Here is a 22,252-nt window from a genome sequence, read left to right as displayed (position 1 = left end):
GCCATCTCTAAGGTGATATACAGATCGGTGCAAAAACAAATCTCTTATATATATTAAATAGGGAAAATATAGAGTATATACTCTGAGCTGAGGGATATATCTAGTAGGAAAAATTGGTAAAAAATAGATAAAAAATATATATAAATGAAAAACATTAAACATTCGGACGCTGCATCCAATAGGAACACAGTGCCTATAATCGCATATTAGCTTGTATAGCCATATTTCACAGGAAAAGTAAATTAAGAAGGCAAATTTCGAAGAAAATGTTTTTTCCAGTAATTTTACCCAAAGAAGTTGTTAAAATCTACCTAAAGGTATTACCGGAAAAATGAATAGAAAAATATGACCGAATCCAATCGGATAGGCGATTATTACATCGTAACACTCTTATATAAACGATGGCCTACGCAAAAAAGGGGTTTTTTAATCGAATTTTAAAAATTGAAAAAAAGTTAAAAATATATAAAAACTAGTAAAATTAAATATAGTCATAAGTTTTGAGGTGTATATATATATGCTCAAATATGGCGCTCTATTGATATAATGGCCTAATCAAAAGGAGACCGAAAGTAATATGTGCTGACATATTAGGTGGACCAAACCCAAGTCACCTTTAACCATCTACGAGTACGCACAAAGTACATTTTCCCCACATATTTCTACCGTATATACCAAAAAAGGAGGAGAAAAATAAAATAAAATAAAGATATAGATAAAAGAGATGGACAAACCTCAACTATCATCAATGAATGCATCCATATTGCACACCAAGTCCAAACCAAACGGGGAGTGGGACCCAACGCCATGCATCAACCATGGTCGATGAATGCATTGATGTCCCACTCCACGTTTAGACCAAACGGGGAGTAGGACTTGATAGTGTATATCCAATACGTCTCTAACTTGGATACGCCCCTGGTCATGGCACCCCCCCTCCAGGGTGGCGTATACTTATCAATAATCAAAAACTCTGTTCCTGTAGGATCACTGTTGTGACACTGCTTATAGTGTCTAGGGACAGTGTGTTTTGAATCTTTACTTTTGATAAGAGATATATGTTCGCCTACCCTGATTGCAAATGTCCTGATTGTCCTTCCTACATATTGCTTGCCACATGGGCAGGTGATTAAATATACCACATACTTGGTATCACAGGTGCAAAAGGGCTTAATACTGTGTGTCTTATTAGTGGTTGTAGAAGTAAATTCAGTGGCCTTACGTCTCCCCAAGGTATTGTATCTACATACACTGCACTTTTTACAAGGGTAGAAACCCGTCATGTTGTGGAAAAAGGATGGATGATTAGGTGGATCTAGGATATTGGGGGCTATACTATTCTGTAGGGATGGAACTCCCCTGAAAAGTATCTTGGCTTGTTCGGGTAGCTTGGGGCCCAACACAGAATCACTTTTTAGTATACTCCAATGTTTGTTTATAATAGACTTGATCTGTCTATGCTGTGATGAAAACGTTGTTAACATAGACCATCTATAAGTATCATCAGGTACATTTTGTGTTTTCTCAGCAATGAGGTCCTCTCTATTGATTTCCGCAGCTTTACATATTTCCCTATCCAAAATTGCTCTATCATACCCCTTATCTTCAAATTTCTGCCTAAGGTTTTTAGCTTGTATTCTGAATGTCTCTAGATCTGTACAGTTCCTCCGAAGACGTAGAAACTGGCTTCGTGGAACGGAATTAAGCCACGCTCTGTGGTGGCAGCTATCTAGGGGAATGAAGCTGTTCCGATCTGTTTCCTTGAAATGTGTTTTGAACACAAATTTATTGTTTACTATTTCAATTTCTAGATCCAAAAAGTTGATCTTAGAGGTACTCATCTCTAATGATAATAAAATACCCCTATCATTGTGGTTCAAAATATCAAAAAATTCTCTTAGCGATTCAGGTGTGCCATTCCATAGGAGGAGGATGTCGTCTATGTATCTTGCCCATAAAGCCAACGAAGGGTTATGGTGGGCATAGACGACATCCTCCTCCCACTTTGCCATAAATAAATTGGCAAGACTGGGGGCAAATTTGGCCCCCATTGCTACACCTCTCTGCTGTGAGTAGTAATTCCCATTAAACCAAAAATAATTATGCTCGGTTGCAAACTCGAGCAGTTCAATAAGGTAGTCACGTTGAAATGACGCTAGAGAATCTTCTTGATCCAAAAAATAGCGGACAGCTTCTATACCCCTTCTATGTGGAATGCAAGTATATAAAGAAGCCACATCTGCTGTGGCGATAATGCATTCATCCTGGGGAGTTATATTTGCCAATTTCCTAATTGTCGCTCCTGTATCCTTAAGATACGAAGGAGTTTTTTTCAATAAAGGTTGCAGGTCAAAATCTATATATCGACCTATACGTGAGGTGATAGAATTGATACCACTCACTATAGGCCTGCCGGGGGGGTTAATCGCATCTTTATGAATCTTTGGCAGATAATATATAGTGGGAATTCTTGGAGCAATAGGGATCAAAAACGATTTTTCTTTCTTATTCAAAATTTTCGAGTCATATCCCTTCTCGACAAGGCTCTTAAGTTGTCTTTTGTAAAGACTTGTGGGATTGTTAGGGAGTAATTTATATGTCCCCGGTTCTTCTAGTATCCTGCACATTTCAGCCTTATACTGTTCTTTGTCCAGAATAACAATCCCACCCCCTTTGTCAGCAGGGCGCACGACTACCTCCTTTTGTTCACACAAAGAATTAAAACCGGCCTGTGAGAGGGTGGACCTATTCACATGTTTAATAGGAAGTTTCTCCAGGTCACCGAGTACAAGGTCCTTAAAATTTTTTACCGCCGGAGCTATAGGTACAGGGGGTACAAATAAAGACGGGTTAGATAATCCTGAATGTACAGTGCCAAACGTGGCTACTGTATACCCTGTTCTAAATGGATTGGTTGTCAGATATCTTTGAACATTAATTTTCCTAATAAATTTGTGTACATCTATGAAGGTGTTAAATTTATTAAGACGTTTGGGGGGTGCATATTTTAATCCCTTATCCAATACAGATAACTCTGCTTGAGAAAAAGTTTTTTTACTTAGATTGAAAACACCCTTTCCTATCAAACTCGCCTTCTTTTTCCTCCGTTGTAGTCGTTTCCCCCCTCTGCACCCTCTCTTAGATCCTGGCCTCTTTTTTTGGTATATGGATCCTCGCAAAAATCCTGATTTCTAAAATTACTATTGGGTGGATTGTATGTGGATGGTGTATAGGCATTGTTTCTAATTTCATTGTCTCTCTGATCTCTTAGTGGAGAAAACCTGTTATATGTAGAAATTGGAGCTACATTATGATTTTGAGACCCCACATAATACGAATTCGGGGGGGCACGTCTAGGTGACGGAGAGTAATATGATGTCTCATTGTAATCTCTAAGATGGTAATCGTCGCGGTTGAAGGGACGTCCTCGATTGGACCCCCTTCCACCTCTTTTCCCCCGATGATTACCTCTCCCCCTCTGTGGCCTATTGGGAGTATGGGGATTAAAATGTTGTACTGTGTACTGAGAGGGTGGTAAGCCCTCATCATACGTTTGCAAGTAGGAGACATTTGTAAGTTGGATGTTTGAAAGTAGGGGCCTGCCCTATATGCTCTGCAGAAATGGGGGCCTAAGGTGTTGGTGTTGCAACAACACTGTAAGCCCTCAAAGTGACTCTTGGTGGGCGCTGGAGCGCCCTGCTGTGAACGATTATATCAAGAATTGTAATTACATGCCATTGTTGAACAGTGGTAGAAAAATTGGGCCTTTGGTGGTTGCGGTGTTGGTGCCACAACACTATAAGTCCTCACAGTTACTCTCGGTGGGGGCGCAGGAACGGGCCCTGCTGTGAAATATTATACCAAGAATTGTAATTATATGCCCCTGTGAAATAGGGTCAGAAAAATTGGGCTTTAGGCGCTGGTGCCACGACACTGCAACCTCTCCCATATACTCTAGTTGGAGTGCAGGAATAAGCCCTGCTGCAAAGCATTGCATCAAAAATTGTATTACATGCCCCTGATAAACAAGGGCTGAACAATTGGGCCTTAGGCACTGGTGCTGGTGCCATAAAACTGCAACCTCTCCCATATACTCTAGTTGGAGTGCAGGAATGAGTCCTGCTGCATAGCATTGCATCAAAAATTTTAATTACATGCCCTTGTTAAACAGGGGCTGAAAAATTGGACTGGTGGCATCACCCAGAACCAAAAGTGTTCTTCCAAGATATCAGCAGGATCATTGAGGAGGAAGAGGATAACAAAAAATAACAGGACAGTCATTTAACATCAGCATAGGCAGTCTTGAAGGGATGTGACATTTCAAAAAAAATTATTCGGTTACATCAGCTTCAGGTGCTTGGTAGCTGGTGGTGATCCAAGACTGATTCATCTTTATGAAGGTCAGTCGATCAACCGAGGCGGTGGACAGACGCACCAGCAGCACTGAAGGTGCGTTCCCATAGAATGCTGGATGCAGGACAGGCTGGTAGCTCGATTGCATACTGTGCAAGCTCTGGTCAGTGATCCATCCTCAAGACCCAGTAAGCCAGAGGATTTTCGGTGGGAAAGGTGTCCAAGTCTGACCTTGTCCCTAGGTATTCCTGCACCATGTAAATCAGACGCTGGCGATGGTTGCTGGAACCAATCATACCTTGGGGCTGTGGAGTAAAAAATTGTCTGAACGCATCGGTCAGACGGCCACCTTCTCCATCGCTCCTTCTCTGACTGACCGAAGTCTCAGCAAAATGTTGTCCAGGACAAGGAGTTTGTAACCTCCCAGTCTCTGGGAAAACATTGCACAGACCTTTCTGCAAGGCCTCCCGGAGATGTCTCATCATCTGCTCCCTCTGCGGTGGCAAGATAAGGTCCGCAACCTTACCCTTGTACCGTGGATCAAGGAGAGTGGCCAGCCAGTAATGGTCCCTCTCCTTGATCCGAAGAATATGAGGATCCTTCCGCAGGCTTTGCAGGATCAGGGAGGCCATGCAGCGTAGGTTAGCTGAGGCATTCGGTCCGGAGTCCTCTGGGTCACTAAGGACAACATGATCCGCAGCCACCTCCTCCCAGCCACGTACAAGTCCACATGTTTCTTGGGACTGTAAATCATCCCTAAAAGACTGCTGCTGCTGATGATGAGTGCCAGGCTCCACCTCCATGCTGACACAAGCCTCCTCCTCCTCCTCCTCTTCCTGTGTGATTGGTGGGACAGAAGGAACACTGTCTGGATAAAGGGGGCCTTGAGAGGCAAGGAAGTCCTCCTCTTCCTGCCTCTGTTCTGCCTCAGGTGCCCTGTCCATTATTTCATGCAGTGTATGCTCCAAGAGGTGGACAAGAGGTACAGTGTCACTGATGCATGCACTGTCACTGCTCACCATCCTCGTGGCCTCCTCAAATGGTGACAATACAGTGCATGCATCCCTGATCATGCCCCACTGGCGTGGTGAAAAAAAAAACAAGCTCCCTTGACCCTGCCCTGGTGCTATAGTCGCACAAGAAAACATTGATGGCCCTCTGCTGCATGTGCAGCCGCTGCAGCATGGCCAACGTAGAGTTCCACCTGGTGGGCATGTCACATATAAGGCTCCACCTCCATGCTGACGCAAGCCTCCTCCTCCTCCTCCTCCTCGTCCTCTTCCTGTGTGATGGGTGGGACAGCAGGAACACTGTCTGGATAAAGGGGACCTTGAGAGGCAAGGAAGTCCTCCTCTTCCTGCCTCTGGTGCCCTGTCCATTATTCCACGCAGCGTATACTCCAACAGGTGGACAAGAGGTACAGTGTCACTGATGCATGCACTGTCACTGCTCACCATCCTCGTGGCCTCCTCAAATGGTGACAATACAGTGCATGCATCCCTGATCATGCCCCACTGGCGTGGGGAAAAAACTGAGCTCCCCTGACCTTGTCCTGGTGATGTAGTCGCACAGGTACTCATTGATGGCCCTCTGCTGCATGTGCAGCCGCTGCAGCATGGCTAACGTTGAGTTCCACCTGGTGGGCATGTCACATATAAGGCGGTTCTTGGGCAGGTTCAACTCCTTTTGGAGCTCAGCCAGCCGAGCACAAAAATCAAATGATCGGCAGAAATGCACAGACTTTTCTGGCCTGCCTCAGGACATCCTGTAAGCCCGGGTACCTGCCCAAGAACTGCTGCAACACCAGGTTAAGGACGTGAACAACACAGGGCACATGAGTCAGTTGTCCCTGTCGGAGGGCGGAGAGGAGGTTGGTGCCATTGTCGCAAACCACCATTCCTGGCTTAGGCTGGCATGGGGTCAACCACCTCTTGGCCTGCCCCTGCAGAGCTGACAAAATATCTGCCCCAGTGTGGCTCCTGTCCCCCAAACAAACTAGCGCAAGCACGGCATGTCATCTTTTTGCCTGCATACTTGCATAGCCCCTTGAACGCCTACGAAGCACCTCTGGTTCCGAGGACAGAGCACTGGAAAAGGCCATGGAGGTAGAAGAAGGGGAGGGGGTGGAGGAGAGAGGTGTGTCATAACCAGCAGTAGCACTTTGGAGGCGTGGTGGCGGAACAACCTCCAACACTACTGCACCTTGTCCTGCATCCTTCCCAGCTGCGAGAAGAGTGACCCAATGAGCCGTGAAAGGTAGGTAAGTTCCCTGTCCATGCCTGCTGGACCATGAGTCAGCAGTAATATGCACCTTAGCGCTGACTGACCTGTCCGGCGAAGCAAAGACATTGCCTTCCACATGCCGGTAGAGAGCCAGAATCGCCTTCCGTGAGATAAAGGAATTTGGGGACCTGCCACTGAGGAACCGCACATTGCACAAACTCACGGAAGGGGGCCGAGTCTACCAACTGAAAAGGCAGCAGTTGAAGTGCTAGCCATTTAGCCAAGCTAGCATTCAACCGCTGGGCATGTGGATTGCTGGCAGTGAACTTCTTTCAATGGTCCAGCAGCTTGGGCAGGGAAATTTGCCTGCTACAATCGGACGTGGGTGTACTGCTAGCAGAGTGCCCACAAGTACTTGGCTGTGACACACCTAATTCTACACCTTCATTCCTCTCAGTGCAGGTTTCAGAGAGGACTGAAGTTCTAGTGGGGTGGAGATCCCAGCTGATGAGGAGCAAGGAGAGGTCCGCTCTGTTCTTTGGTGTGGGTCTTTAAAGGTACGCTTGCCAACGAGCTGCATGGCAGGTCAACATATGTCTGGTCAAGCATGTGGTGTCCAAGCGGCTGATATTTTGGCCACATGAGATACGCTTGAGACATATGTTGCAAATAGCAATGTGCGATCTGATGCACTGGTCTCAAAAAAGGCCCACACCAAAGAACTTTTGGAATAACAAGCAGAGGCAGCGCCCTGCACAGGCAGAGCTCTGTGGTGTGATTCAGTCGGTGTGCTGCCCCTAGGCTGGCCCCCGGAGGGCATCCTGCCTAGTTGGAGATGTGCCTCCTCCTCCTCTCTCCTATCAGGCACCCATGTGGAGTCAGTGACCTCATCATCCGCTCCCTCTTCATCACTGGAGAAAACCTGGCAGTATGATGCAGCTGGTGGAACATGACTTCCAGACTGCTGTCCTTCTTGAGCATCCCCTCTCTCTGCACTCACGCTACTGCTTTCCTCTAGCTGGGTATCATCATCAGAGCCTTCAAAATGCTGGGCATCCTATCCTCCTGGAGCATGAACCCAACACTGTGCTCAAACAGTTTGGGGGACTCCTCAGGAGGACATGGTGGGTCTAGGGAAGGAGTGACTGATGACATTGAGACGAGGGAAGAGGACGCGTTGGCAGCTGCTTTGCTAGTACCCTGAGCCTGGGTGAGAGAGGATGAGGAGGGCTTGGTCATCCACTCTACCAAGTCTTCAGCATGATGCGGCTCAACATGTCCAGCTGCCGAAAATAAGGACAAGCGTGTCCCATGGCCACGTGCTGATGACGATGCACCGCGTCCACGACCAGCACTGTTTTCTCTAGACACAGAGCCCGCTTGCCCTCTTTTATTGGCTCATGACTGTCTGCCTCTCCTTGTTGGCCTTCCAGACATAGTAATGGCCTTCAGGGAGATAGGAAAACCAGCAATTGGGTAGTGTATATTGTGCTGGAGGCACACAACACCCACTGTAAAGGCTGCAGATGCCTGTATTAGAGAACACCAGCAAAAAAGGGTAGATACAGGTGTATACTGTGCTGGAGGCACACAACACCCACTAACTCCTGAAGATGCCTGTATTAGAGAACACCAGCAATAAAGGGTAGCTACAGGTGTATACTGTGCTGGAGGCACACAACACCCACTTTAACTCCTGCAGATGCCTGTATTAGAGAACACCAGCAATAAAGGGTAGATACAGGTGTATACTTTGCTTTGCTGGAGGCACACAACACCCACTAACTCCTGCAGATGCCTGTATTAGAGAACACAAGCAATAAAGGTTAGATGCAGGTGTATACTGTGCTGTGCTGGAGGCACACAACACCCACTAACTCCTGCAGATGCCTATATTAGAGAACACCAGCAATAAAGGGTAGCTACAGGTGTATACTGTGCTAGAGGCACACAACACCCACTTTAACTCCTGCAGATGCCTGTATTAGAGAACACCAGCAATAATGGGTAGATACAGGTGTATACTGTGCTGTGCTGGAGGCACACAACACCCACTAACTCCTGCAGAAGCCTGTATTAGAGAACACCAGCAATAAAGGGTAGATACAGGTGTATACTGTGCTGTGCTGGAGGCACAGAACACCCACTAACTCCTGCAGATGCCTGTATTAGAGAACACCAGCAATAAAGGGTAGATACAGGTGTACACTGTGTTGTGCTAGAGGCACACAACACCCACTAACTCCCGCAGATGCCTGCATTAGAGAACCCCAGCAATAAAGGGTAGATACAGGTGTATACTGTGCCAGAGGCACACAACACCCACTTTAACTCCTGCAGATGCCTGTATTAGAGAACACCAGAAATAAAGGGTAGATACAGGTGTATACTGTGCTGTGCTGGAGGCACACAACACCCACTAACTCCTGCAGATGCCTGTATTAGCGAACACCAGAAATAAATGGTAGATACAGGTGTACACTGTGTTGTGCTAGAGGCACACAACACCCACTAACTCCCGCAGATGCCTGCATTAGAGAACCCCAGCAATAAAGGGTAGATACAGGTGTATACTGTGCCAGAGGCACACAACACCCACTTTAACTCCTGCAGATGCCTGTAATAGAGAACACCAGCAATAAAGGGTAGATACAGGTGTATACTGTGCTGTGCTGGAGGTACACAACACCCACTAACTCCTGCAGATGCCTGTATTAGCGAACACCAGAAATAAAGGGTAGATACAGGTGTATGCTGTGCTGGAGGCACACAACACCCACTAACTCCTGCAGATGCCTGTATTAGCGAACACCAGAAATAAATGGTAGATACAGGTGTACACTGTGTTGTGCTAGAGGCACACAACACCCACTAACTCCCGCAGATGCCTGCATTAGAGAACCCCAGCAATAAAGGGTAGATACAGGTGTATACTGTGCCAGAGGCACACAACACCCACTTTAACTCCTGCAGATGCCTGTATTAGAGAACACCAGCAAAAAAAGGGTACATACAGGTGTATACTGTGCCGTGCTGGAGGCACACAACACCCACTAACTCCTGCAGATGCTTGTATTAGAGAACACAAGCAATAAAGGGTAGATACAGGTGTATACTGTGCTGTGCTGAAGGCACACAACACCCACTAACTCCTGCAGATGCCTGTATTAGAGAACACCAGCAATAAAGGGTAGATACAGGTGTACACTGTGCTGTGCTGGAGGCACACAACACACACTAACTCTTGCAGATGCCTGTATTAGAGAACACCAGCAATAAATGGTAGCTACAGGTGTATACTGTGCTGGAGGAACACAACGCCCACTTTAACACCTGCAGATGCCTGTATTAGAGAACACCAGCAATAAAGGGTAGATACAGGTGTATCTCCTCCTAGCATAAAACTTCTACCCTTAACATGTCCCCTCCTAGGACATATCTTCTCCCCCACTTCAAATCCCCCCTCCTAGCACAAATCTTCTTTCTCCCATCATCCTTTCCTTTTCCTACAACAATACATACCCCCTGTTGCCCCTAAAATCTCCCTCCCAGCACAATCCCCCCAATCTCCTTGTGGCACCTCCCCTCCTTATATGATACTACAGTGCCCAGGGCAGCCACCCCTCCTGCCCCCCCCATCTCGGCCCTGAGAAAAAGTACTGTATGTAGGCATAGGATAGGACACATCCCTTGCCACGGCCCCTTAAAGGGGAATAATACAAATAAAAATTCTTAGTTATACCCACAAATGTATTTTTTTTACCACTGCTATTCCTTTATACTGGGTTTTACAAATGCAACAATTTAGAAATTAAATGAAAGGTTTAGCACTGGGAAACCCTTTTTGAAAGATAAAAAGTGCATTTTATATACTTTCATATACAACTATATAGATCAGACCAAAATGAGGGTCAAATGAAGAGGAAAGAGGGACTTTGTTCCAAACCAGGGACAGTCCCTCGAAATCAGGGACAGTTGGGAGCTATGTGTGATATCATAACATCACGCTGGCCCCCGAAGGTCATAGAGACTGCCGGGCACCATCTGGTCCTCAGTCTTTTCTATGGTAAACGGCCCCTGCCAGCTGATTCATTTTCCGGCTCACCGATTGCACAGTCGAGATGGTAGAAGCACTGGAGGGTGGTGGTAGGGGGGAGTCCCCTCCCGCCGCCTGTAAAAACAAGCACCCGGCTAAACAGCTACTATGATTGTTTTTACCGTGTAGGGAATCGCCGGCAGAAAAAAGAAGATATCTGTATGATGCCTACAGCTGCACCCATCATACCGATATCTCCACTCAAATTACCAAACATCATATGATGGCCTTGGGTGGGAAGTTGTCAATGCGTGTTAAAGTTGAAGCAAGTGTAAATGAGCCCTTAGGGTGAAAACACACATCAAAACAATTTTTTCCTTGATAGTGTCTCCTTTTGTAACATACAAACTTCACAATGTACAGTGAAACCTTGGTTAATGAGTAATGCGGTTAACAAGCATTTTGAAAGACGAGCAACTTTTTTTTTTTAATTCTGACTCAGTTTGCGAGTGTTGTTTTGCAAAACGAGCAGAATTTAAGCTAATGTGGTGTGCAGTTATGCATTTGGCCAGAGGTGCGGGGACGGTTCGGAGCCGTTCGGAAATGCTCCATTCCCGAGTGTTTCCGAGCCTTTCCGAGGGTTTCCGAGTTCAGCCGAGCTGTCCCCGAGTATTTCCGAGGCTCTCTGATTCCCCCCCCACCTCTGGCCACATGTGGTATTGCATGCAATAGAAGTCAATGCGGAACGTTTCCATTGACTTCTATGGGGAAACTTGCTTTGATATGTGAGTGCTTTGGATTACAAGCATTCTCCTGGAATGGATTATGCTCGTAATCCAAGGTTCCACTATATGTAAACGCTAAAAAAAGAGCTTCCCTTATTGGCTTCCTTTTGGTCTGTTAAATATACCACTGAAAGCATTTTGTTATGTTTGTTTAATAAATGCAAAAAAATACCTGTTGATCCTGCCCGACATCTTGTCAGCTAATAACCTCCTGTACTGACCGTTATTGGCTACAATGTACTCAGTGCTAGGACAAGGTCATCTAGAGCCCAGGGAGAACATGTGAAACTGCCACCCCCCTCAAGATGTATGGGCATTATACCTCCTCCAAGGACAAATCCGCCCCCATGCTGAAATCCCCCCTCTCAGCGAAAATCCCCCCCCCCCCATCCCCGCTTCCAGCTTAAATCTTCTCTCTCCTCAAATCCCCCAGCACAAATTTCACCCCCCCTCCAAAAAAAAATCACTCCTTCTAGCACGAACTCCAAATCCCCCCAGCACAAATTTCCCCCCATCCTCCTTCCTAGCACAAATCCTCCCCCACCCCCCAGCACAAATTTCCCCCATCCTCCTTCCTAGCCTCTACCACATCTCCTCTTCGAGCACAACACCCCCCCCCCCCCCCAAGTGATAGAAAAGGTAGTTGGGGGGATGAGCTGATGGAGAAAATGAAAGTACAGTTGTTAGGTGAAGGCAGAATAGGCTGAATAGAGGGGTTTTGAGGGATCGTCTAATAGTAAACAGAGTAGGAAATAGTCTGACAGACTGGGGTAGGGAGTTCCATAGGATAGGAGAGGCTCTGGAGAAGTCTTGGAGGCGGGCATGGCAGGTGGTGATAAGGGGAACTAGAGAGCAGAAGGTCTTGGGAGAAACAAAAAGAACAAGTAGGTTGATATTTTGAGACACGGTTAGTGTTGTAGCTGGGGGCCGAGTTGTGGATGGCTTAGTAAGTTGTTGTTAGTGTTAAACACATTTTCAGGGATTTCTAAAATATAAAATATAATATATAAAATATAAACCTGAACCCAGCGCACCTATGGGTTCAGCTGAACTTGCAAACTCTAAACAATTAGCACCATAAGGTGCTCTCTCCTCTTTAGTGCTTAGCAGATGTTATAAATACAAAGACAATACTATACAATGTGGTTGACCCTACGAATCAAACACTAACAGCGCTCCATTACACAATCCGAGTGGTTACTCAGATCTCTAAAAGAGCTTACAACTAAAAAAACTCTTGTTATACCAATATACATCACATGCCAAACATGATTATCATATTTCAATTAAAAAGAGTCCTTCTAGCGGAAAGTAATATAAATAGAGCAACGTCTTTCCCCGTGAGATTATATTTCAGAAGTGGTAGATGACTGTCCTACGCCATCACCGTTTCCACCAGCGTGCGTTCCCACATAGATGGCCACTTACCAGAACACCTCTGCAAATGGACCTGTATATACTGGGTCTTTCAGCATAATCTCCTCATTACTCGTGAGCATGTAGAAATACAAGGGGACTAGTATAGTGTTATTATTCACTATGTGTTGGCCTATCACATAAAATCCCAATAAGGCTGGGTTCACACTGCAGCGATGCGGGAACGCCACGAATCCGCGGCGGGTTCCCGCATCGCATACCTCCCGGCGGCAGATCACACTGCCCTATGCGAACTGCTGGGAGTGTCAGTGAAACGTTAATGACACCCCCAGATCAGTTCACATATCGCAGTGCGATCTGCAAACTCGGACAGGAATCGGATTGCATGGTGTGAACACCCACGCGATCCGATTCTGCTGCGAACCAAAAAAAGGGTCCTGTGCGAGTTTGGGGGCGGGTGCGATGCGAATTCAGCCATACTATCTGTATGGCTGAACTTGCATCGCACAGAGATCGCATGTGATTTGCAGTGCGGTGCGAATCACATCCAGTTCTCGTAGCCGCAGCAGTGTGAACCCAGCCTAAAATACATTTACGTTTTTGGTGGTAATATGACAAAATGTGGAAAATATCAAGGGTATGAATACTTTTTTTAAGGCACTGTATATTGCTCATAAAAAGATCATTCAGGTTGGTTTATTTTTTTGGTCCTACAATATGACCAGCTGAACGAAGAAGAAAACAGGTATTTCCATGTCTCAGCACGTTTTTTTATTGTTCTTTTATAGAAACTTATCTCATTCTCTCTGGCCTCGGAATCCGCTGGAAATGTTTAGAAGCCATCCTGATGAAGCTAATGACTACCCCAAGACCTGGATCATTACCAATCGAAACATTATCTACGAAAAGAGCCTTGTAACCTACACAGATAGTGAGTACGCATACATCTACACCTACTTCCACAAGACAATGGCAGAATCCAAGTACATCATCCTGGAGGTCTTCCGAATACAGAACTACTTCCAGTGGATAAAATACTCACAGTATGTCCGTCTTATCATTTCTTATCAGTCTGTGAAGATGCTTGGTCACTATACAAGGAGAACTATTATGCCCTGTGCACATGGTCGGACATTCCGATGACAAAATCCGTCTGATTTTTTCCTACGGATTTTGGCCCAAACTGATCGTTCAGAACAAGGTGACGTAAACCAAGTATGTTGAGACTATAAACAGGCCAGTAGCCAATAGCTTTCGTCTCGTAATTTATTCTGAGCATGCGTGGCCCTTTGTCCGTCGGAATTGTCTACACACGATCGGAATTTAAACGATTGGATTTTGTTGTCAGACAATTTTAGATCCAGCTCTTAAACTTTGTGTGTCAGAAATTCCGACAGAAAAAGTCAGATGGAGCCCACACACGATCGGATTTTCCGACAACACGATCCGATCGCACAACGAATAGAATAGTGCTGCGCTATATGGGAAAATAGGGTGTGGGAGTGGGTAAAGGAGGTATTGGACTATTTAACAAGAGGCAATAGTGCACATAAATAGAATTGACTGCAGTGTTTCATGAAATAAATATGAATAAAAGAGTTCACGGTCTGTGTGAAAGAACCTCTTATAGATAATGTATAGGTACGTGATTTTGCCTGTAGGAGCTGCCGCCCCACAGTACATATGCATGGGGTGGTCGGCAAGCAGTTTTTTTCTTATTTTTTTCTTAAATTGTTCCTTTGTTTAACCCCTTATTAACACTTAATTTACTTGAATTAGCCGAATTAACTCCTTATTCTCCTTCTCCATTTAATTATTATTTTGCTGCTGATTTATTTTTTGTTCACTTCTATTTCATAAACTATTAATAATTAATAATAATGTATTTTTTTGTTTGCTTTGTTAATATTTTTTAACCTTTAAAGTGGCTGTAAACCCTATTTTTAATCTTTATGCTACAGGTAAACCTATAATAAGGCTTACCTGTAGCTAACCAGGATATCTCCTACACCTGCACGGTTTAGGAGATGTCCCCTACATGTGCCGATGACATCGGCACATGCGCACTAGAGCAAAGTTACACAATGGCACCTATGTGCCGCTGCATCAGTCTGCGTGCCGTTACCTGTGTCTCCCACACGCATGTGCAGGAGTGACATCATTGTGGCTCCGGCGCTGTGATTAGCCAGAAGTAACTCCGGGGTGACATGTCAGCAGCGGGAGGGGGAGACGAGGACAGCTTCGGGGGCTTCAATCTGAGGTAAGTAATACATAATGAGCTAATATGCTATGCATACTAGCTCATTATGTTTTTGTTGTCTTTACTTACTTCCTTTTTAACATATATTTACATGTTTCACATGTAAAAAGTGCAAAATTAACAAAAAAATTAAATTTATTTAATTTGCAAATAAGTTTTCAACGCTTTTCTCCATTGTTGACAGCTGAAGTGTAAACAAAAAAGTGTCGGTAGGTATCGGTAATTGGTATTATTTAACCACTTCAGCCCCGGAAAGATTTGCCCCCTTAATGGCCAGGCCATTTTTTGCAGTTCAGCACTGCGTCGCTTTAACTGACAATTGCGCATTCGTGCAGCGCTGTACCCAAACAAAACTGATGTACTTTTTTTTCCCCCACATATAGAGCTTTCTTTTGGTGGTATTTGATCACCTCTGCGGTTTTTATTTTTTGCGCTATAAACAAGCAAATACTTTTTCTTTCCTTTTTGCTATAATACACATCTAAAAAAAACAAATAAAAAAACAAATGTATTCATCAGTTTATGCCGATATTAATTCTTCTACATATTTATGGTAAAAAAAAATTGCAATAGGTGTATATTGCGGCGATTTTCACAGGAGTGCCGGCCTGCTGCCGTATAACGAACGCTATACGGCGGCTGGTTGGCAAGCGGCTAATCATGTTAGGGAGTCTTCAATCTAGACCTTTCAGATGAGACAGTGAGTACAAATTGATAACAAGAAAAAGGTTCTTTTTATTCCATACACTGCAGTGGAGAAAATAGTACACAAAACACAGTTAACTCAGCTAATGAAGTGAGCAAAAGTGAAAGTGCTTCTCTATCGGCAGGAAGACAAAGATAGCAATTTAAAACCTTACCACCAGAAACAACACTAACATAGAAATGTCTGCCGTAATTAAAATCCACAGCATCTACCAAAAACTGAAATGTAGTTTTTGGGCAGTTTCGTTAGAGAATACATTGTTTGTAAAATTCATTAATACAAACAGTCATATGTTTATCTTTTTAAATTTTACAGGAAGAAAAAATTCATGCAAAGCATGCTTAGAGAAACCAAAGACGATTGCTTGGAGCGCTACCTGTTCCACGGCACAAAATCAAACCACATAGAGGCCATTTTTAATCAGAACTTCGATCCACGTGTGTCAGGCAAGAACGGAACCCTTTACGGTAAAGGGAGCTACTTTGCCAAGGATGCCAGTTACTCTCACACTTATGCTCCCGCCTCCCCCGAAGGTCACCACTTTATGTTTCTTGCCAAGGTATTGGTGGGGCGTACAACATTGGGTAATAACTCTTACACCCGACCACCACCGTTAGATGAAGAGTGTGCTTCAAGCCTTCTCTATGACTCTTGCGTGAACAAAGCTAAAGACCCAACAATATTCATTATTTTTGACAATGACCAGTTCTACCCATATTTTATCATTAAATACCAGAAGTTGCATGATGTAATCCTTCTGGATTAAAGAAGACCTTAACACGAATACTTCTTTTCTGTAGACTCATAGTGAATTACAGGACTCGGCTTGTCAACTTTTATGGAAGAGCTGTGAAAATGTGTACAGTTTGAGGTCTTATCCAGGACAGACTGGTTCTTACCTTTCATGGATGAGCTGTAGTATGAATAAAACCTAAAGTATTGTCTGAAAATAGTTCCTAGTGAAAATCACCAGCACTATACGTAACTCATTATTTTTGACAATGACCAGGGGGTACTAATATTTAATTGTCTTATATCTAAAAGTGCAAAACGTGTTTTTAGAATTATAAAGGCCTCAATGTAATTACTTATTTTCTTTCCATTTACACACTGCGGTTTACGGAGGTGGTTCTCAACTTCAGTCCTCAAGCACCCCCAAGTTTTGGGAACTTCCCTTAGATAAAATAGCTCTTATCAATACCATGTCATTGATATTGATTTAAAGCAGCTGTGCAAAGTAAAGAAATACCTGAAAACATGGCCCGTTGGGGGTACTTGAGAACTGAGGTTGCAAACCACTGGTTTATGGGACTTAGCTCCTCAACCTTTATGAAAGAGCTATGGAAATGTTTAAAGTTTGAGGCTTTATCTGAGACAAACTGGTTATTAGAGAAGGTATGGCCTTGATGCTCATTGAACTGAATAGGCAGTCCGGGAGATATCCCCCAATGTTTTTTTTTTCTCAGCACAGTTTATTCTAGAGATGAGTTTAGACTTCAAAATAGCAAGAGGAAAAAATGTGCCAATGGGACTTTTTAGAGTTGCGCCTAGGAAAAAAAAAAGTTAATACCACTTTCCATAAAATTCTAAATATTCAAATATTCAAGTTAAAAATTGACACAATGAACATAACATATGTCATGATATTAAACATTTTTACTTTGGGCTGCTGACACACTATTCTGATGTCACTTCTCAATTGTTACTTGTACTACAGGCTCTTACACAGCCCTTTACCTACTTCAGTCCTGTCTTCTTGGGTCCCCCTTTGCGCCCGGACTGGCTGGCCCACCCTATCTTCAACACCCAAACTGAGCGTGTCCTTGGGTGCCCCTCTATGCCTCTGCCCTATCTGGGAACAATCCTATGGATCTTGTTTCCCCCTTGATTCCTATGTTGGTGTATATACTGGATTTGACTATCTCCTGAAGAAGTGAACATTGCTTTACGAAATGTGTTGAAATATAGTCCAACCCGCTTATATCTGAAATGCTGCTTATATTTTAAAATATACATCCAAGTTTATATGTACATTTTTCACCACTTGCTTACTGGGCGCTTAAAGCTCCCTCCTGTCCAGACCAATTTTCAGCTTTCAGCGCTGATGCATTTTAAATGACAATTACGCGATCATGCTAAACTGTACCCAAATTAAAATTTTTATAACTTTTTTCCCACAAATAGAGCTTTCTTTTGGTGCGGTATTTGATCACCTCTGCGGTTTTTCTTTTTTGTTAAAAAATTTAAATCATTGAATTTAAAAAAATAAAATATATATATATATATATATATATATATATATTTTTTATATTTTGTTATAAAATTTTCCTCCTTCATTAATGTATGCTGATGAGACGGCACTGATGGGCACCGATAGGTGGCAGTGATGGGCACTGATGGGTGGCAGTGATGGGCACTGATCGATTACACTGATAGGCAGGACTGGTGGGCATTGATAGGTGGAACTTGTGGGCACTGATAGGTGGGACTCATGGGAATTGATAGGTGGCACTGGTGGGCACTGTGGGCACTGGCAGGTGGCAATGGCAGGTGGCACTGGCAGGGGGTAGTGATGGACACATCATATGCTGGTGATCTGCTTTTTTTTTCTCCTCACTGAGTTCCGCCAACTTCTCTGCACTTTCGGAGTCTTAGTTTAGGAGTTTGGACTTCACACAGGTCTTTTATGAAAGTTAAAGAGCTGATTATCACCGAACAAAGCTCCTTTCCCTCTTTGAGTTATTGGAAAAGCTAAAGAAAGATAATTACATTTTTCAGAAATCTTCAGATCTTTCAGAAATCTTCAGAAATTTTTTTCAGTTTCAGAAAATAAAAACAGTTTAAAAGAGATGAAAAGTTCAAAGGGAATTTTGGTGCTTAAGCTGAAGCATCAAAATTCACTCATCACTACTGCTGAGGTGACACTGCTGTTTTCATTGTGATGCCTTGCGGCATCCTGTGTCACCTCTTCATCTTCGGTAGCAGCTAGCCATTTTCTATTTGTTGTTCGATGGGCTAGGTGACAAAGAAAATTGGTTATCTGCCTGAAGTTCTGCTTGAGGGCTAAATTCTGGTGGGTGGTGGCTCTTTCTTTTTTTTTTCTATTAGTTCTTGGTAGATCTACTTTACATTTTTAGTTCTTTTGTGAAGTAAGTAGAGGGTTTACAACTTGACCTTTGTCATGCTGATTCCCCCCCACTTCATTTTGGCATTATAGAGCTTGCTAAACTTCTAAAACCGACTTCTTGGATTGTTCAACGTTGGTGGCCATATGAGAGGTCAACCCCGTTCCATCCCAAGCCGTTGCTGCATATTTCTGTCTGCCTCCAAAGGCATTGTCCTTCAATTATGGCAGCTCCACAACAAACGTTTTCAAAGGAACTCATAGGTTTTGGGGGAAGGGATGGGGCACAAGGGACATTAATATAATTTAACCGCCTGAGCCTTTTTCTCTCTGTAATCTACCAAGCATTTTTTATTTGGGAGACATTTTGGTTCTGAATAATACAATGGGTCCAGGATTGTTTAGTGGGACGTCAATGGGGGCTGAATCAATTCTGGCCATTTTCAAGTGCCAAAAGGGATATGTGCCAATGCAATAAAAAAAAACATTCCGTTCAACAGGATGAAGGGGTTTTAATAATGTTTCAAGTGAAACATTAACCACTTGCCGCCCGCCCTATAGGGAATTGACGGTGGCAAAGTGGTTTCATAATCCTGATCGGACGTCATATGACGTGATCAGGATTATGAGCCGCTGCGCACCCCCGGGGGCGCGCATCGCGGCGATCGTTGTTGCAGGGTGTCAGTCTGACACCCGTCAACTACGATCTCGGTAAAGAGTCTCCAACGGAGACTCTTTACCACGTGATCAGCCGTGTCCAATCACGGCTGATCACAGTGTAAATGGGAAGAGCCGGTGATCGGCTTTTCCTCACTCGCGTCTGTCAGACGCGAGTAGAGGAGAGCCGATCGGCTGCTCCTCTGACAGGGGGGGGTCTGTGCTGATCGATTATCAGCACAGACCCCCGAGGATGCCCACACTGGACCACCAGGGATGACACCAGACCACCAGGGAAAAGGTAATCCTCCCTAGACCACCAGGGATGCCAGTCAGCACAATGGATGCCAATCAGTGCCCATAATGGATGCCAATCAGTGCCCACAATGGGCATCACTGATTGGCATGCATTATTGTTTGGCATTAATTGGCATCCATTAGTACAGTATAACACCAATGCCGCCTATGAGTGCCCACCTGTGCCGCCTATGAGTGCCCATCTGTGCCGCCTATCAGTGCCCACCCATGCCCATCTGTGCCACCTATCCATGCCCATCTGTGCTGCCTATCCATGCCCATCTGTGCCGCCTATCCATGCCCATCTGTGCCGCCCATCCATGCCGCCCATCCATGCCAACCCGTGCCAGCTATCAGTGCCAATTTGTGCCACCTATCAGTGTCCATCCGTGTCGCCCATCCGTGTCGTCCATCCGTGTCGCCCATCAGTGCCGCCTATCAGTGCCGCCTATCAGTGCCACATATCATTGTCCATCAATGCCACCTCATCAGTGCCACTTCATTGGTGCCACATCATTGGTGCCCATCAGTGCCGCCTTATCAGTGCCCATCAGTGTAGCCCCATTAGTGCCCATCAGTGAAGGAGAAAACGTACTTATTTACAAAGTTTTGAAACTGAAACAAAAAAAAACATTTTTTTTTTCAAAATTTTTGGTATTTTTTTAAGGGCTAAAGTCGAGGTGACACTTGATAATGGCCAAAAGGCCGAGAAGCGATAATGCTGAAATGGAAAAAGAAGTTAGTAGGGTGGATCTCAGTCTCGTTCCATGTGGGAACTAAGCCTATAACCCAATAGCAGTAAGTAGATGAAGCCGAATTTAATCGACGATCCTACAAGGCTGAGGATACCCCAGAGGGACCCAGTGGCTTGGGCAAATCAAAATGCCTATCACCGTCCCAGCTGGGAAACAGGGAAACCCCTAAGGGAAAAAGTCAACGTGACACTTGATCATGGCCAAAAGGTTGAGAAGCGATAATGCTGAAATGGAGAAAGATTTAAGTAGGGTGGATCACAGTCTCGTTCCATGTGCGGACTAAGCCTCTAACCCAATAGCAGCAAGTAGGTGAAGCCAAAATGAATCGACGATCCTACAAGGCCGAACAGAGGGTACCCCACAGGGACCAAGTGGCTGGGTAAATCAAAATGCCTATCAACGTCCCAGCTGGGAAACAGGGACACCCCTAAGAGCTAAAGTCGATGTGACACTTGATCATGGTCAAAAGGCCGAGAAGCGATAATGCTGAAATGGATAAAGATGTTAGTAGGGTGGATCGCAGTCTCGTTCCATGTGCGGACTAAGCCTCTAACCCAATAGCAGCAAGTAGGTGAATACTAATTAAATCGACGATCCTACAAGGCCGAGCAGAGGGTACCCCACAGGGACAAAGTGGCTTGGGAAGATCAAAATGCCTATCAACGTCCCAGCTGGGAAACAGGGACACCCCTAAGGGCTAAAGTCAGGGCTGAACTGGGACAAAAATTTGGCCCTGGGCTTCATCCAGACCAGCCCACTTTAATTTTTCAAACAAGCGCAAAAACTTTATATAAAACTATACGCTATTGTGCAAAATAACATAAGTAGCATAACATAAGGAGTCCTCACTAACCTCTTATATTATTTCACTTATTCTCCTCTGTATTTTTCTCATCTTTCTCACATCACTGCGTGAAGTTGAGGGCGAGCCGCGCAGCCATTACTTTGTCATTGAAACCGGCCCATTGAGCCATCGGCCCACCGGGAAACTCCCTGTAGTCCCAATGGCCAGTACATGCCTGGCTAAAGTCGACGTGACACTTGATCATGGCCAAAAGGCCGAGAAGCAATAATGCTGAAATGGAAAAAGAAGTTAGTAGGGTGGATCTCAGTCTCGTTCCATGTGGGGACTAAGCCTATAACACAATAGCAGCAAGTAGATGAACCCGAATTTAATCGAGCATCCTACAAGGCTGAGGGTACCCCAGAGGGACCAAGTGGCTTGGGTAGATCAAAATGCCTATCAACATCCAAGCTGGGAAACAGGGACACCCCTAAGGGCTAAAGACAAAGTGACACTTGATCATGGTCAAAAGGCTGAGAAGCAATAATTCTGAAATGGAAAAAGAATTAAGTAGGGTGGATCGCATTCTCGTTCCATGTGGGGACTAAGCCTCTAACCCAATAGCAGCAAGTAGGTGAAGCCGAAATGAATCGACGATCCTACAAGGCCGAGAAGAGGGTACCCCACAGGGACCAAGTGACTTGGGTAGATCAAAATGCCTATCAACGTCCGAGCTGGGAAACAGAGACACCCCTAAGGGCTAAAGTCGATGTGAGACTTGATCATGGTCAAAAGGCCGAGAAGCAATAATGCTGAAATGGAAAAAGATTTAAGTAGGGTGGATCGCATTCTCGTTCCATGTGGGGACTAAGCCTCTAACCCAATAGCAGCAAGT

The 22,252-nt window shown here is 44.7% G+C and overlaps 1 protein-coding gene across 1 annotated transcript in view; it reads left to right on the top strand.

The window, feature by feature from the left end:
* The window catches only part of LOC143961391 (protein mono-ADP-ribosyltransferase TIPARP-like), a 31,623-nt gene extending 14,365 nt beyond the window's left edge, over window positions 1–17,258 (top strand). Inside the window, 2 exon segments of the mRNA XM_077470659.1 lie at window positions 13,563–13,817; window positions 16,056–17,258. Coding sequence (XP_077326785.1) covers window positions 13,563–13,817; window positions 16,056–16,506 — 706 coding nt within the window. The 3' untranslated portion in view covers window positions 16,507–17,258.
* The last annotated feature ends 4,994 nt before the right edge of the window (window positions 17,259–22,252 follow it).

The sequence above is a fragment of the Lithobates pipiens genome, unplaced genomic scaffold (genome assembly GCF_037356315.1).
Source record: "Lithobates pipiens isolate NorthernLeopardFrog02 unplaced genomic scaffold, aLitPip1_a1.2 Scaffold_8, whole genome shotgun sequence".
NCBI lineage: Eukaryota > Metazoa > Chordata > Amphibia > Anura > Ranidae > Lithobates > Lithobates pipiens.
Note: the sequence above shows the minus strand (reverse complement) of the source record. Positions and strands in the feature narration are given on the sequence as shown.